The sequence below is a fragment of the Cygnus olor genome, chromosome 16, assembly GCF_009769625.2.
Source record: "Cygnus olor isolate bCygOlo1 chromosome 16, bCygOlo1.pri.v2, whole genome shotgun sequence".
Taxonomy (NCBI): domain Eukaryota; kingdom Metazoa; phylum Chordata; class Aves; order Anseriformes; family Anatidae; genus Cygnus; species Cygnus olor.
This window is the reverse complement of record NC_049184.1, coordinates 9,038,780-9,055,951: the sequence shown is the minus strand read 5'-3', so window position 1 is coordinate 9,055,951 and position 17,172 is coordinate 9,038,780. Positions and strand designations below refer to the sequence as shown.

Genomic DNA, 17,172 nt, shown 5'->3' with positions numbered 1-17,172 from the left:
TCATAACATCTAAAGTAGTAGTTCCTACAGAAGATGTTCATGTGATTTAGGATTAGTAGAGAAAATGAGATCTAGCATTTCCAAACATGCAACAGCATGATTACCATGTGTAATTATACAGATTGAGTAACTACATGCTAATTACAAGAGTGCCCATTTCAACTTGCACTGTTATCTGTGACAAGAGTCTGTTATGTGAAATGCAATTTTATTTAGTCTGGAGTTCATTACCAAGAGATAATCCAAGTCCAGGACTGGGTCATGTGTAAAACACTGCAAAACTCAGTGGTTAACAGGAGCTGTTAGTGCGTAACTCCAGAGTGGGCTGTCTGCTGGGCTGAGCATGGCATTACAACACAAGGTATTTTTTTTTTAAATTTAGCACTGTTTATACTGACACATTGGTCTTTGGTTTGACCAGACTTGAAAGTACAGCATTGCTTTCTTTCAAGAGTTAAATGTAAGGGTGTAGTATCTTCCCAGATCAACTGTTCTTAATTTTATTTCTGTATCTACTTGAGATGAGATGAGCTGTATCTGCTTTGGGCAGATACAGCAGCTCTATATTCCTTCTGTATATGTAAATATGAAAGCAAAGTAACGTGCTTAGGTCTGGATCAAGCTGGATTCTTCTGCAGAATAATGAGGCGTGGACTTTGGAAACCCTGGATTTAGATAGCACTGCTCCTTGAGATTTCCTCCCTCTGTTTCCACTGAGGTTATCTGTAGGTCCCTAGGTGCAATACCATGGCTATCACCCTCCTGGCTTAGCGGGGCTCTGCAGCCTCCAGAAGTTCTCACAACAGGGTTGAAAGCAGAAAAGCAAGGGTCTATGTGGTGCTGTCTGCCCAGGAAAAGGCTGGGCCTTCCTCAGCATGGATGGGCATGTGAAGGGTGAGGTTTTGCTTCATGGAGCAGGTTTTGACTAAGATATACCATGGTCTTGGCTTCTCTGTGTTGGTAGAGGGAGATATTCTTCCCATTGCTTCACTCTTGACGATCTCCAGCTCTTTGATGTATCATTAGGGGTCCATGGAAAGGAGTTAACTCCTTGCTCTTCTCTCAGGGAGTGCATTGTGGGTTTCTCTCCCTGTCTCTCTAGAGTGACAACGCAATGGCTTTCAGCAGCATTTTAACCAAGAGAGAATGTAATGCGTGAAAGGGAATCGGGCTCTTCGGGAGAGCTTAGCGAGCGTTTGAGCATTAGATGGCAGTGTTGGCAAAGAGGAGCGCTGGGAGCAGCTAACCAGGAGAGCTCGGGCACCAGCCAGCAGCTAGCTGCACGGGGAGGGCTCTGCATCTAAGGCCAAGTTGACTTCAGATTCCTAAATTAATTAGCAAGTGCATAAAAGTAGATACAAATAAAACAAGTAGAGCTGCCTCCAAACACACCATACGTGCAAAAAGACGTTGACCTATTTAAATAATTTGTGTAGCAGAACTTGTAGGATAACCAGAAAACTTCACCGACAATTGAGAAGAACCCAAGGAAATCTGTAGACATATAAATGTTGTCTCTGATTTTGTCTTCTCACCCTATCAATATTTACCAAAATGTGTTGCTACAGAGCAGATTTGGTGTGCAGTTTAGCTGCTAGCTACCCCTATATTTGGTTTTATGATTAATTAAATGATGTATTTTATGATGTGTTACACATCACTATGAGAACTATTTGTCTGAATCTCTAATACACAACTTTTCATGAGCAAATCTGGGCTAATAATTGTGCAATACTTTGGCATTTAAAATTAATTTTGCACATACGAAATGTTTTCATTCATCCTCTGTGAATGTCATGACCTAATGCAATTACTGATTTTTCATCCATTGAACAATCACCTGCAAAGAGCCTCTCTGTGATTTCATCTCCCCCACCTTCGGTGTAGGTACAGGAACAAGTGGGAAGTAGTGAACAGGAGGAGCCCGCGTTACCTGTGTGAGCTGGGAGTGCAACGGACTCTTTGGTTTTCTGATAGTTCTGGGAAATCAGGAAAGAGTTTTGATTTAAAGTAAAAAATGCATCTTTGCTTCAAATTGTAAAAAAACAGTTTCATTTTGTCATGGAATATGTCACTTCAGTTTAGAATTCACCTGAAATTTTAATATATATGTGTGTATATATAGTCTCAAAAAGCTAATTAAAAGCATTGCTAAATAAAGTAATTTTTAGTAAAGCCAGTGTCAAACCTGAGCTTTTTTTTTTTTTTTTTCAGAAAAATAGAAGGTCAGAACAACTGAATGAAATTAGAATTAATTCAGAATTACATTTTCACCGATGTTGCATTTTTTTCCTCCTGTTTTCTTTCCACAACTGCTCACCAAAACCTCTGGAAAGTGCCAAGCTTTTCAGCCAGCAGACTAAGTTATTTTGTACATCTGTTTGCAGTTTGCAGTTCTGTTGAACAAGGAGAAATGGCTCTGCACTTCAGTTATCTTTATTGTCTAGATAACACATTTTCCAGGCTCATTTTTTTTTTGGTAAACTTTACTGCGAATCACGCTTTAGCCGGAGCATCATCACAGCGCACTTCTCAATATTAACCCTGTGTCTTTGCTTTGGCATTCCACCAAGGTGGACTAAGATGAGGTTTGGCACTTCTTAATTTCTGTTTCTTTTTGATTTACCTTCATTGTAGTGTTTAGGCTTGTATTTCTTCTCTCCATCCCTCTGCAACTGTTACTTGAAGTTAAAAGGTAATTGAACTCAACGTTTCTGCTCGAATTGGGTCTTGTAAAATTCTCTTTTAGCGGAACCTAAATCTGGGACTTTGACGTTTTGACAGAATCTGTTTTCAGGTTGAAAAATTTCTTTCCCGATAAGAATTTTTGCTGTTTTCCTGTTTGACTCCAAAACCCTAAGAGCTGATCATCTTTAAAGTATTAGCATAATTGTTTACAGATGGTCTTTTTATATTTAAAAAAAAAAAAGAAAAAAGCAACAACACACAATGAAACATATACTGATTTCTCCCTTCTCTAACCTAGCTCCACTGCTGTTTTTCTAAGCTCAGGGGCTTCTCCTTTTCTTCATTTAACCTAAATGTATTGTGGGATGAGTTTATCCAGAGCTATTGATATTTCATTAGTTACTTCAGAGAAACAAGCCAACAAAATTCTCGAACACTTGTAGAGCTGTTCAGTTCTTGTTAACTAAATGGAAATGCTTGAATGTCCTGTTACAAATAAATGTGGTTTTATTGCCAGTGATTTTTGGCACTGCAATTATAAAGCTCAGTCTTGGGACATGTTAATGATGCCTGGATTACACCATGTCACTGAACTGCACGCTCAAAAAGCCAGATTCAGTAAATTTACTTGTGAACACTTTAAAAATAAAGATCAGTGATAGTCTACCACCAAAAGGGACTTTTTGGCATGGAGTCAGCTCTGTTAACAGGAACTATAGCTGCACTTCCATCACTATAAATAAGTTGAGTATTGATGTAAAACTAACATCAATTTCTAAACAAAACAAACAAGCAAACACCATGAAAACCTTCATATTTCAGGTATGTTTGTCTGGACACTACTTCCTTTATGGAATTCCTTGTTTATTTTGCAGTAGCACCTGGAATGCCCAATGTCTAAGTTGCAGCCCTGGTCAGTTTAGCCACAGTAGAAACCAACAGTAAGAGAGAAACTCTCCAATATTTCAAAAGATGCATTCATTGCTACACTTTAGACAGCTTCTCCAAATATGTTACATCCCTAAAAGTACCATTTCCTCAGCAAAAGCATATCTTTTGTGTAGGTGGTATTAAAAATGCCATAAATACCTCTTCAGTGACAGTACCATTGCAGTAAATATTTTAGCGTGTAGACAGTTCTGGTTTCCCAAATATTTTTGTTAGCCTTGAGGTTTATCTGACCATCTCTGCAAGAAGCCTCCTCTCCCCTGACCGGGGCCCTTTTGACGTGATGCGGAGAAATGTTTTAGGGACTCAGGTGTCTTTTGCAGGATGACCAAAGTAGGCACCGAAGGGCTTAGCCCGGATGCAGATAAGCACAAGAAGTGCATGAGCAGACAACACTGAAAGAGCTCCCTGCTCAGTCCTCACACACATGTCCTAAATTTCACAGCCGATGGATGCTGTTGGTTCCCTCTCATGGCCCCAGTGCCGACTGCCAGCTCCCTGTCCCAGCAGGATGCCACTCACCCGCTGGGACCACGGGCTGACCCTTTGGTTGTGCTGTGCAGTCCTTTACTGACCTGAGAGCTCCGCAGCGCTCCGGAGGGTGCCTCGCAGAATCCCGGCCCCACGGGCTCAGCGAGGTCCCACCCCAAATCCTTTGTGCCGTGACCCCAGTGCCCCGTGAAAGTAACCAGCCTCCCCTCGGTGCCCAGCCCTCATGGGCAGAGCAGCTATTTAAATTGTAAAGCATTCAGCAGAGGTAGATGGAATTAAATTTATTCCTGGATTGTTGAATAATGTAATATACATGTTGTACATAAAAGAATCACAAACCACCCAGCCTGATTTTCCTATGAAAACATTTAACTTTTATTAAATCAAGACAGTTTTAAGGAGCAGCAAGAATGAAAGCAAAAACAACAATTGAACCAGCTTTCAAAGTTGCCCTGTAGCCAAAACATCCATATGAGAAGCTGAAGGGTTGCTTTTAGTTGTTTGTTTGTTTGCTTATCCAGTTGAAGTGCATCACCAATAATTAACAACAACAACAAAAAAAAAAAAAAAAAAAAAAAAAAGGAAAAAAGGGGAAAAAAGATGCAAGTTCAAACCCTTGGAATAAATCAGAGCGGTCTCCTGAGCCTCCCAGAGCTGCCTACAGCTGCTTTGGCTGTCTCCATCGACACGGGAACACTGCAGCCTATGTAAGCCCTTGATCTTGCCCAGGCCCAATCCTGCCCAGCGGCCCAGCCCAGGCCTCGAAGGACAGGACACAGCCACAGGCCCGGCCCCACGGCCTCGTGGGGCAGCGAGCTCTGGCACGCGTGTGCAAGGGCAGGAGGTGGGACCGGCTCCAAGCAGCGAGCGCGTCGCTGCTTCCTGGAGCCATTCAAGTATTCGGGGTCGATGCCTGTGAGTCTTGCAGGTGAGACTCCCCTCAGGCCAGGATTTGGCCCCGTACCTATAGGACATACCTAAACCATTAACTATTCTTCCCAGGAAAGTGGCAGAGGACCCTGCGTGCTGGAGTTAAGTCAGAAAGGCGAGACAAAGCCCTGGGGAGCGGTCTGCAGGGAACAAACCTGTATTGGCAGACAGCAAGATAAATTGGATGATCTAATAGTCCTTTTCCATCTCTAAGTTTTATGATTCATTTGTTATTTTAGCCATCTATATATATTTTTTATTTTACCCTAGAGGGGTTTCTTGAAATGTGTGCAATATATTCCTTAAAAAAAAAAATCACTTAAAAAAAGGTCTGTATTGCAGGATCCAAGGCACTGACTCCTAAGTGTGTTCGCTAACAAACTACCCGGCGTGTAGAAGAGGAAGGGTGGCTCTTGCCCCCCAGCCCCTGGGTGCGGGATGGTCCCTTTGGGCTGCAGGTGAGAGGGTGGCGGGTGGAGGTGGGTTGGCTTTGGGCGGTGGGGATGGCTGAGGAAGAAGGGAGGGACGACGGTGCCTGCTGGCTCCTGCCTGCCACGCTGGACTGGGCCAGCCCCTGAGCAGGGCTTGGCTTGGGGATGGTTGGGGGGTGGCTTGGGTGTTGGTTTTGGGATGGCTTGGGAGCAGTGAGCAGCGCCCAGGGGTGGCGTTGCTGCCACCACACAGCTGGCAGGGTGGCTCCAGGTGGGTGCTGTGCTCGTCTCCTCTTTTATCACCCCGAGGAGGAGAGGTGGCAATTAAACACGGCTAACAGGTGATCCTGTACCCATCAAAATTTAATGAGTATGAGGCTTGGGAATCTCTGCCACGGCTGGCTTTGCCTCATCTGCAGTAAATAACAGCTGATGGTGGTGCGGCAGCAGCGTGAGCGCCTCAACTCGGCGCGTGAGGCATCGCCCGGTTCGGAGGGAGCGTTACGGGGGGCGAGGGAGTACTTAGGGAAACTAAGTGTTAAACAGAGCCATCCGTCTGAGGTGGAGCACTTGAGAGAAGGGTATTTGGTATCTCAATCATGCCTGGTTTATGGCTAGCGAGCCTTGAATTTGTGTGACAGCAGCCCAATGCCTCGCTGTAGATTACATCATAAATAACCCAGGCATGGAGTGGTCAGAGGAGCCAGATGAGGGAGTGAAAAGGATGTGTAGAAACGAACGCAGGGTGGTGTAGTTAGATTTTTCTTTTTTCTTTTTTCTTTTTTCTTTTTTCTTTTTTTAATGATTATTATTTAAGGGAAGGGAGGCTGCTAGAAATCATTTGTGAGTTTTACTGAAACAGGCACATTCCTGTGGTTTTTACTCCCACAGTCTCTCCAGGTCAGTCTTTTTCTTTCTCTGTAGAGAAAGAAAGGGGGGAAAAAGGAAAGAAAGAAAAGAAAAACCCACACAAAAATCAATCCATCAAATGTCATTACAGATTTATTAAGCCTGATGTAGAAAGACTTTTAACAGTAACATCTTCAGAAAGCATAAAAAGAGCACTTCTGTTCAGTTTTGTGCTTTGAAAATCTAAATATATTTTTTATCATATAAATAATTCTTTTCATGTTTTAAGTGCATCTGTTTTTTTTTTCCTTTTCAAATTTCCATTTTACAATTGGCCAAAACTGAAGTCTGCATTGACTGAAATGAAGCCATTTGCAAAGCTAATGATGTTGTGAAGCATGTCTATGGTGAACCATATCAGCTAGATTTCAGAAAGGTAGTTCAATGAGTGCAGCATTAAAATGAGGGACAGCCTCCAGCAAAATCATAATTGAACACACCCAAGTCCTTAATGTCTGCAGTTGGGTTTCCTGATGCAAATTACGATAACATTTCAGATGTGAGCAGTCGCTTTCCAATAGCTGCAGTGGAAAAGAGACATTTTATGCCACAAAGGAAAGAATTACCATGTTTAAAAATGTAAATAATATATGTATAGAAACCTTTTTTATGGAAATGAGGCATTCAGGATTATGTGAACAGTTTGGGCTATTTTTTTTTCCTTTTAAATACAACAGATAAAGATGTGTGATCTATTATTCAGGGCTTTAATTACAGTTCTAAAACTGCAGTGATTTTATTAAAAAAAAATCCCTGGGCATAAAAAGTAATGTTTTTATTTTTTTGTGGTAAAGTTGAGGGATTTTTTTTTTTTTACAATGCATTTGCAATGATAAAAATAAAGAACAAAAAATCACTGTTGATAGATTTCTATGCTGCAAAATCATACACAGAAATACATCTTAAATGCACTGGAATACAGGCGTCTTCCTGTAAATCAGAAAAGGCCTTAGATAAATAGGTTTGACCTGATTTAAATTTAATGAGATACATAGTCCTGATTGTTAATAATTGGTTTGGGGAAACCCAAAACAATAAAAGCAGTAATCTCCTCTAGTATAAATTATACGAATTTATTTAGCAATCAACCAAAGAAAAAAATACCATTAACATTTTCAATTTGTTTAGTTTAAGTTAGTTGTAATAAGCAAATAATTTGAAGCAAAATTGCAAGCTAGGCTTTGAGCAAGACAGCAAATACTGGGAAGATGCAGATCTGTGATGGATCTATTGGGCCACTAGGTGGTACAATCCTCCCAGAAGAAAGGGCTTTTTCCATTGTAAGGACCATTCATAATCATCAAAACCAAGTGAAACATGGTTTTGATTAAAACAGCCTGTTGGCTCAATAATCTTAGTAATTTTAAAAACATCCTTAATGTGGAAGAAGAACACTGCAATGTCAGAAATGGCCTTGGGGCCCATTATAAACAGCAACAAAATAAATAAGGAGGAGAAATGAGAGGTCATGAAAACAAAATTAAGCTAATGTTTCAAATTTTGACAATTATGAATTGTTCCTCCTAGAAGACATTAAAAAAAAAATCAGGCACTATTAGATAAAATACAAAGAGAATAATTGTACATGTATGAGTTTTCCCATGGGACTAAGCATGCTTTAAAAGCAAAACTTGACTCAGATTTCCCCTCTTCCCCCCGCCCCCCATTATAGCCAGCAATTGGGCAGGTCTCATGCAAACACAGACTTGCTTCTCACAGTTCCTCCAAAAACTCATCCCTAATTCCTTTATGAACCGTTAAAAGATGATGACCAAGGAAACAAACAAACGAAAATTACAAGCATATTTTCTATACAAAAAAAAAAAAAAATCCCCCGTCATGGACCAATTTTTGTAGGAAACAGAAACAAGCAAATATAACAAAATCTGTGTTCGTAACATGGCAATATAGTTAATATATACAAATATGTACAGTATAAAAATGCATCAAAGGCATAACTTTTCATCCAAACAAGCTGCAGTGCACAACGGAAAGCAGCTTGGCCCCCCCGCCATCTAAGTATACAGGCAATATAGTCTATACAGCATGCACTTGTTACAAAATGAGTGCATAAGCACTGAAACATTCTACAGATAAAGTCACCGTGAGTCCTCTTTGAAAGGAGTCCCATTTGTGTTGTTAATATATAAAAAAAAAAGTGTTTAATCTTTCCTTTTTGCTGTTTGTAATATATACATTTTTATAGAGAAATGAGTTTTTGATTCATTTTATTGTATTTTATTTTATGAAACAAAAGTCTAGAACTAACACCACGGGTCACGTAAGTAACCTGGAGATGCTGCCAGTAACAAACTTACCACATACCACAAGCATCGGGGCAGAGCAAAACTGTCAGATTTACTATAATGGCCAACTATGCTCTATTTAAAGTGGGGATGGATCTCTTATGATTCATGCTGACATATTCAAGATAATAAAAACCAAAACAAATGCACAGAAGGAGAAATAAAGGGAAAAAAAAATAAAGAACAACAAAGGAAAGGATTAATAAGTGGTGCCTGAGCACTAGACAAAAGGGCATATTGTACCAGAGACATATGACAGTTAAGTACCCTGAGCCAAATAAGAACTGTTTAGCTTGTCAGCTTTTGCAACCTGTATTGCACATTCCAGCATTTGCTGCATTGTAAAGCCAAAACACTGCATTGTACATCCTGAAGAGAGCTGCTGTCTCTCGGTGCCAAGTGCCCAGCTGCTACGTCAGCCGCGGAATCGATGCCTGTTGTAGACACACGTGCACACGTAGTGTTGTAGTGTGCCACTGTGTGCACAGGTATATATGTGTGTGTGTAGGGGGCAGATCTGTAGCTGCACTTCTGCCTGGATATATGCAGACATGTAATTTTTGACCGGTACATGGCCCAGTGGGTAAGTGGAAACATTGCCCATACAAATCTGCCACACCTGAGACAATTGCATAATTGCATGGATGTTTGAGGGCTGCATTCCCCCCCCCCCCCCCCCCCCCCCCCTTCCCCTGGGGCCCACGTGTGGATGTGGGTTTCAAGAGCATGCCATCGTTGCATTATAACGTAGCTGCATTTTGCAAGATTTTATTTTCATTTTCATTTTCAAATGGTGATCTTTTTCTTCTTTTTTCTGCTATCTCATCTAAGAAGACTAAGGAAACAATTTGTTGTCTTTACTTAAAGCCAAAAAAAGTGAAAAAAAAAAAGTTTGCAGAGCTCCATGGTATGAACTCAAGTAGAGATGCATGACCTGCTAGGATTAGTATTTAATCTGGTGTCTCGAACAGGGCTTTTTACAAAGGCCTGAAGACATTTCATGAGCTGAGAGTGAAGATGAACTGGAGGTTTATTACTCTGCAGCTAAATCCAGTGGTACAGCTGTTTTACTTTTTAAAATTCTCTCAAAGAAAATATTGTACAGACACTTGAGCACAAGGAACAGCAGTGTCATAAACTTTGTCTACTTGTAACATTTTTGCCGGCATAGTTAAAACAACAAATGGCCACTGGTGTAGGCTGAAGTACACCAGGATAAAAGTGCTTGTACTGGTATAAAAGTGGTCCAGCAAAGCAAAATAAGCTGTACCAGTATAAAGTGCTTTATAGCGATACAACTGTTTTTACATTAGGACTTCTACCAGCCGAGTCACATCAATAACAAAGTTTTGCAATCACTTCCCTGACACGACTATAAAACTTCTGAAGTGCACACTGTGCCTCCGATTTAATCTGCACGAAGCTCCGGACTGTTTGCTGAAGTTGTTTTCAAAACCATCTAAACATGCTAGGAATCCAAGGTTAGGACAGTGAGGGCTGTGTTTAGATCTGTGTAAATAAACCAAATTCAAGGAAGTTACTCTGGATTTACACCAGAGTAGGCGAATTCAGAATCTGGCCTTTGTGCCTGGCACACAGCCATGTGCCAAGGTCTGTCTGCAGGCTTCTGTTATCACCGGAAAGCACTCCTTATTTCTGTATTCTCTCGTTTTCCTTTTGAAGAGAGCTGGAGAACAAAATCCTAAATTCTGCACGCTTGTGTGAAATAATTACTGCAGTAATTAATTAAGAAAAGAGGAAAAAGGGAAATCCAGGCAGCATTTCTTTCTGGAATGTGTCCTTAGCTGCTCATGCGGTGCCATCAACAGGACTTACACAGATGTCAGCTGCTGACGAAGTAGTTTCCCAATTTGATGAAATGTGAATTGAAATCTACCTCTAGATGTGTGTCATTTTATTCCTTAATTATAAGTCTCAAAACACTGCTGTCTTTGTGGTCCAGCGCGCCATACATTAAAAAAGACTCACTTTGCGCCAGTGGCCACCTCAAACTCTTTGGTAGTGTTCCTGAAAAGTTATTTGCTTTAGTGAAATTTGATAACGTCTGGCTGATCATTTTCTACAGGAGATAATCTGGGGAAAAAAGAAAGTGGCAACCTGCAGGATGAATTGTGAGAGGGAGCAGGAGAAGCGGCCAGCGAAGCTGGGTGTCATTGCCCCTGTCATGGCTCCGAAACCCAAAGAGAAGCCGGTCTCTGGTCTCCCTGTGGGGGGCCAGCAAAGAGGAATTACAGCGCTGTGCAGCTCCCAAACACGGCTTCTGGGAGCAAAAACGATACATCAGCTTGTGCAGGGAGATGGGCACATACCAGTAGCACTTTTTCAAAATATATAGAGGTGGTTATATCAGTTCTCTTGCTTGGGGACAGATGGCCTTTAAAGCCTGTTGTAATTGCAATGTATTGATTGGGAATCTGTGATCAATACTGTCTTTATAGAGAGAATTTTAAATATAAATTGCATCGTATATCTGTTTGAGAAGACAAAAGCCCTGTGTGACAGAGAGATGCCTCCACCTAGCAGGAGCACTGTGACCAGCAGGAGAGTTACAGTGCAGGAGGAGAGGGGACAGGGACAGGGATGGGGACAGGGACAGGGACGGGAATGGGGACACAACCTCTGCCCCGCCTGGCCATAGCCACCATGCAGAGCCTGGTGGAGCTGGGAGGAAACTTCCACAGTGAATTATTTTTGCTGTCCTTTGCCATGCGTTTACCCACACGTGCCCTCACGGGAGGCCGCTGCAGCAGGCAGAATCACGCCGTCAGTAATTAGCAGGGAGCAGTTCCCCAGAAAGCAAACCCCCTCTGGGCAGTGCTTGCCAGAGGCTGCCCCAGGCCCAAACCTGGTTCCTTTTGCATTTCTGCTGGGCTTAGCCCTGCCTGGCACAGAGCATGCTTCGCTCCCTGTGCAAAGCCCAACCGGGCCTGCAGTCCTCGGTCCCCACTGCCACCATCCCCTCTGCTTGAGGAACTGCCCCAGGGCATAAAGGGCTTGGTATTGGCCAATAAATAGGGCACTTTATCAAAATATGATTAAGGAGGGAAAAAGGACCAAAAATTAGGAAAGCAATCATCGCCCTGTGGATGTGTGAGAGTTGACACAATAGCCTGTAAAGCTGGCTTGGAAGGCCTCAACCCCTATTGTGTTAATATATAATTATTGATTTTTAAAATGACTTGTTATATCCTCCTTGATCTCTAAAAAAGCTCGGAAGGTCAGACTTGTAAATACTTCTACAAGTAGGTAATAAAAATCATGATGAAGTTGCATTGACAAGTAATTACTGGGTAGGTTTGTTAGCAGATTCTCAAAGATTTTTTTTTTTTAAACCAACAATTATTATTGCACTAATGACAGCCATTTTTAAAGTTGTGTCCTTCTCCCTCTCAGCTGAAATAATAAGGGCCTGTTAGAAACACCTGAGACTGATATACTGAAATTCTTATATACTGGGCTCCAAAGAGATGCTAATTTCTTCTCTTCCTTTTAAAATAAAATACATATTTTTAAGGTGATATGGCTTATTTTGACCAGGAAGGGAGCTCCGGTTTCTGAATAAATCTCTCAAAGCAGTGTATAAGGGTAACAATTCTTACTGCTTTATTGCAGTGCAGGAGCATAAACAGCTTGGATATGTGGTGTATCAATATGCCACTTGTTAATAAGCAAGGATGTGAATCATAAATATTCGGCTGTTTGATCACCAGGCTTTTAATTAATGTTTTGATGATCTCCAATAAGAATAAAAGTCAGAACGATAGATATTGAGTAGATACGACAGAGAAAAGATGCAATGATTTTCTATGTTACCTGATTTATATGACAGATAAACTATCAACTCATCCAGTTTCATACAGAGAAAGAGAGAGGAGAGACGTACGTTTTCTTTTTTTTTATATCTTATTGTAAAAAAGAAAAAAAAAAGGAAAAAAAAGAAAAAAAGAATCAATTCAAATGTGTATCTAAAATGTTCCCAGAGGACAGTGATGCAGGCAAAATAATCAAGGTTTAGCACTGTGTAATAAAGGTTTGTGGCTGGATTTTAAATAAGTAGCTGTTCCTGCACTTGCCTGTGCTGAAGCAAAGCTTCTTGAGCAAAGCAAGGTGCTGGGTGGGCCAGCCCTGTGCAGGGGGAGCAGCCCTGCACAAAACCTGGAGCTTTCCAGCCCCAAGGCCCCCAGGGGCCAGCACAGCATGGCTAGGGGCAGAGCATGGGATGCTGTTTCCATCCTTCACCATGAGCACACCCCATACCTGCTACAGGCACCAGGAAAGCCTCCCTGCTGCCAGAACTGAGCAGCAGGTGCCCCGAGGAGCCCCAGCCCCAAATGCCATGGGCTGGGGGGGGATGCCAGAATGATACAACTTTTTTTTGTTGTTGTTGTTTTTTCTGGAGTGTATAAAAGCTTGGGAAAGGAGAAGGGATGGAGAATGGCTCACGGTTTCTCCCGGGTGGCATTTTGTCATGGTGCTGCCTTTGGGCCCGTGCTGCAGGCCCTCACCTTGTGTTACTTCACTTAATAACTCCGAACTGGGCCGTGCAATTTAACAGCGTCTGAGGAGCTTGATGCTAATGCATTGATTTTGCTTTAATAGAATTTTGTTGTCAATGGACGGCGCTCAGCATGGTGCAGGCTTCAATCTTAACCCATCTGAAGGCTCTGCTCGTTTCCAGTTGAGCTCCGTTCATTTCCAGTTGAATAGGTTAAGCAAAGACAGACCTCACTGTTCTCAATTCACTTTATGATCCTCCCATCATAAAAAATAATATCAGCACCTTGCTTTTCATGTCAGAACTACATTTGAGCTGCTATTCCCTATGCCCATGAGTAAATCCCATAAAAGCCGCCCCGTAGTACTGTCGCTATTTTTCCTTGTGGATGATTGATTGATGGATGAGTGCTGACACTTCAATGAAGCTATTTCGACTGCCATCTCAATCCGATGATGTGAGGGGTATATTTTCTGTCCATGCCTCATTACTTCAGAATGACATTCCTGGAACTTCATTTACTTTTTCCCTCCTTCCCTCAAGCGCCATATTTTTTCCCATCTAGGTTATGCATGCCATAAAAAAAGCAATTTGCTATTATATGTGGCATAAGGGCAACACTTTCCCTAGGAGGTAAATAAGAAGGGCCTTTTTTTTCTCCTCCATGTTGAGTTTAGGGATCATGTCAAAATTTCCCAAACATTGCCAAAAATGGCCCTTCTGCACAAACAGTAGGGAATAGGGTAAACGTGTTTAGCCTGATTTTGTGAATGCTCCGCTTCAGTTTTATCCTTGAATGTCTAAAATAAAATAAGAGTAAAAGACACCCCAAAGCCCTCTCTTCTATGAGAAAGATCCTATTCTCAAATTGTGCCTAGCATACTTTGAATATTTCATTTGTAATAGAGTAGTGTTTACAACTGGATCCAGACATTTTCCCCTCGAGACTGGGGAAAGTTCATCGTTAAATGCAGAGATGGATTTGTCTGCTGGAGGTTGTTTGAGTTGCAAGGAAATGCTCAGCTGGAGTAAGCAGGGCTGCGCCTGGTTTTCCAAACAGTGCACTAGGTAACGTGGGGCTCGCATCATTAGCGTATCCGGGAAGATTTTGCGAGTTGACTCAGGACCTGATTTTAATCTGTGTAATACAGTATTCCCGTTAATAATAATATATAATTAAGACATCCGTTAAAAATCCATAACGTTAATTTAATGGAGAAAATCTAATACAGTTCTATTGGAATTTTTACGTTAAATTAACTTTAACGGGCTTTTAATGGATGTCTTAATTAGATCTCATTATTAACGTGAATATTCCACAAATTAAAATTGGGACCTCAAAGTTTTAATGAAAAAAGTTACAAGCGCAAATCCAAAATCGCCGTCTTCTCAGCCCCCTTCCCACCAGGTCCCAGCTGACTTGCAGAGGGATGCACGGTCCAGGCAAACTGCACGAGCAGGGGGACAGCGCGCGGACCAGATTCTGATCTCGTCTGTGGTACGTAAATCCAAAGTGATTCCATTGACTCCAACAGAGATAATCAGATTTACACCTACCTAACTGAGAAAGGAATTGTACTTTATTCTCTTATATCTATATATAGATATTTATATAGTGATATTTATATATAGATATACCTATATTCATATAATGTTCAATAATCTAACAATAGTACTTTTGTTAAAAATCACTCCATCGCATGTCTTGTCATAAACCGTAACGGAGATTTAAATATATATATATATCTGAGGAATAAAACAAACTGAAAATAATCCATTTTAAACAAATCTTTGGCAGCAACATGGTTAAGCATAACTATTTGAACAACTTGCACAGAAGATTAACATTGTTCAGAGGTTTTTTGGCTCAGAATCTGTTTTAACTTAATAATTCTTGTACTTACGGTGATGTATTGATCCCTAGTGCAATGACTGGATTGGGCAACCCAGGTGCAACAGTAATAGCTGCACTGAATAGAAACATTTCCTTTAGACAAACTATCCCAAAGGGGTTATAAATAGGAAATGGACATTACCATGAAAAGTAAAGCTTCCAATGTGACTGCATCTTGCGTAGCACACTTGGACATTAAACTATGAAGATTTTTTTTTTCCTGTCAAGTGTTACAAATTGACGAAATAAGTACATCAATGTTCCCAGTCATTATCTTACTTCAGTGGCACTTTGTTTTAGTGACAGCAAAAAGGGACAGTGGAGACCAGACAGCCCCAGTGCAGTTTATCAATGAAAATCTAATATCGTCCATAAGCAGGGGAGTGGAAATCAATACTTCATTACCAAATTGTTAGTGAGGATGAAGAAGAATAGCTGGAGTTTTTTTGGCAGTCTTCTCGGTCCGGGTTGCTGTGAGTTCAATGTCAGGATTGGAGTGACGTGCGGAGACGGGCTGGGTGCGGGAAGCCTGGGCTGGAGAGCTGGAACTAAGGCATTTGTCCTGCAAGCAGAAGAAGAGTAACTAGTGTTACCAGGCTTTTAATCACGAGTCCAGATTTTATTGAATATGGACTTTTTTATCAAGAGAAATTCTGGAACTGAGTCAGCTTTGCTTTACATTGTCTGCCCATAGGCTCGCAAAAAGGTAAGGACACAGAAGAGGGAAGAAACCCCCAGCTCCTTAAGACTATAACGATGCTGGGATTAGAGGGTAAACTCCAGCTGATGCAGGTCTGCTGGGTCCTGTGGGTGTGTTACTATGCATCTCTGCTTTTCCCTCGTGTTACCTAAACCTGGTCAATACAAAGAGTCTCATTTTACAACTGGTCAAGAATCTGCTCTGAAATCCTCAGGGTGAACTGGACACCTTGGTACCCACATTGTGCTTACATTCCTGGACTACTGCTGTGGTATTTGTGGTCGTTGTGGCACCTCCCCTCCCCAGCACCATGAACTGCTGTTCTTCTGTGTGGACCTTTCCTGTTCTGCAGGGACTAAAAGTGCAAAGTGGCTGTAGTTGTGAAGTTACTTCCACACAGAGATGGAGGGTGCTTGTGTTATTTCATTCAAGATGTGGGTTTAAAAGTTCAGCCCAAAGTTAAGTTCTGTTTTGCTCATAACCTGGGGGAAAGATACCGAGAAAAGCAGTAGGGGAAAAGAAAAAAAAAAAAAAAAAAGAGAGAGAAGGGAAAAAATAAGGTGAGAAATGAGTCAGGCAATAAGTAGAGTGAAAGTCAATCTGGAGAGAGCACAGGAAAAAAAAAAAAAAAAGACCAGCAATGGGCAAAGAGGCGGGCAAAGAGAAATATGTTACTGAAAAATATACTATCTGTTCAAGGGCATGCACATTTCAGCAAACACAACTCAAATCCTGAGGTGTGTTCCCAGTATGCCAGCTAGATCAACTGGAAATTCAGTAGTAGCTTTATTTAAAGTAAAATAAACCCAGCTTTTCAAAAAAATTCCATATGAAAACAGAAAAGTCTATTGAGTCCTTGTTATTTAGCTTTTAATCTGGTTTGTTTTACAATATCTTCACCCTTTCAGTTTTCACAGTGATGCTGAGTTTTGCATTGGCAACCCAGACCTGCTATGGAGAAACTGTTGGAAGGAAAGAAGAGGTTTGGCAGCTAAATGTAGAGATTTTTTGGCACCTGAGAATGCATGGAAGTCCATTTGAAACTGTGGCGAATACCTTAGATCATTATTCCCACTTAAAAAATATTAAAAGCAATCCATGTTGACACTTTAAAATGTTGTCTTTAGGTTTCAGAGGTAACGCTCCAGAGCAATTCGCACTTTGAAAAGCTATTATTTTTCACTGCAAAAGGACAAAGCTGTGTCAGTTTACAGCTTGATCAAGTTTTAAAGCCATCCAGAAGCCTTGCTGTTGTAAAGCCTGGAGCCGAAGCACAGCCGTGGTGTGAGCTGGCGCTGCTCCCACGGCCAAGTTCACAGCTGCAAGCTCACCCCCTGCAAATGGTCTGAGCACAGCCT

At 41.4% G+C, this 17,172-nt stretch overlaps 1 protein-coding gene across 2 annotated transcripts in view; it reads right to left on the bottom strand.

The window, feature by feature from the left end:
• Positions 1-5,353: 5,353 nt before the first annotated feature.
• The window catches only part of TSHZ2 (teashirt zinc finger homeobox 2), a 231,344-nt gene continuing 219,525 nt past the window's right edge, over positions 5,354-17,172 (bottom strand). The window contains exon 3 of one of the 2 annotated variants that reach the window (XM_040576132.1): positions 5,354-15,676. In XM_040576132.1, coding sequence (XP_040432066.1) covers positions 15,675-15,676 — 2 coding nt within the window. In that variant the 3' untranslated portion in view covers positions 5,354-15,674. The remainder of the gene's footprint in view (positions 15,677-17,172) is intronic. The other variant, XM_040576130.1, reaches the window with a different exon arrangement.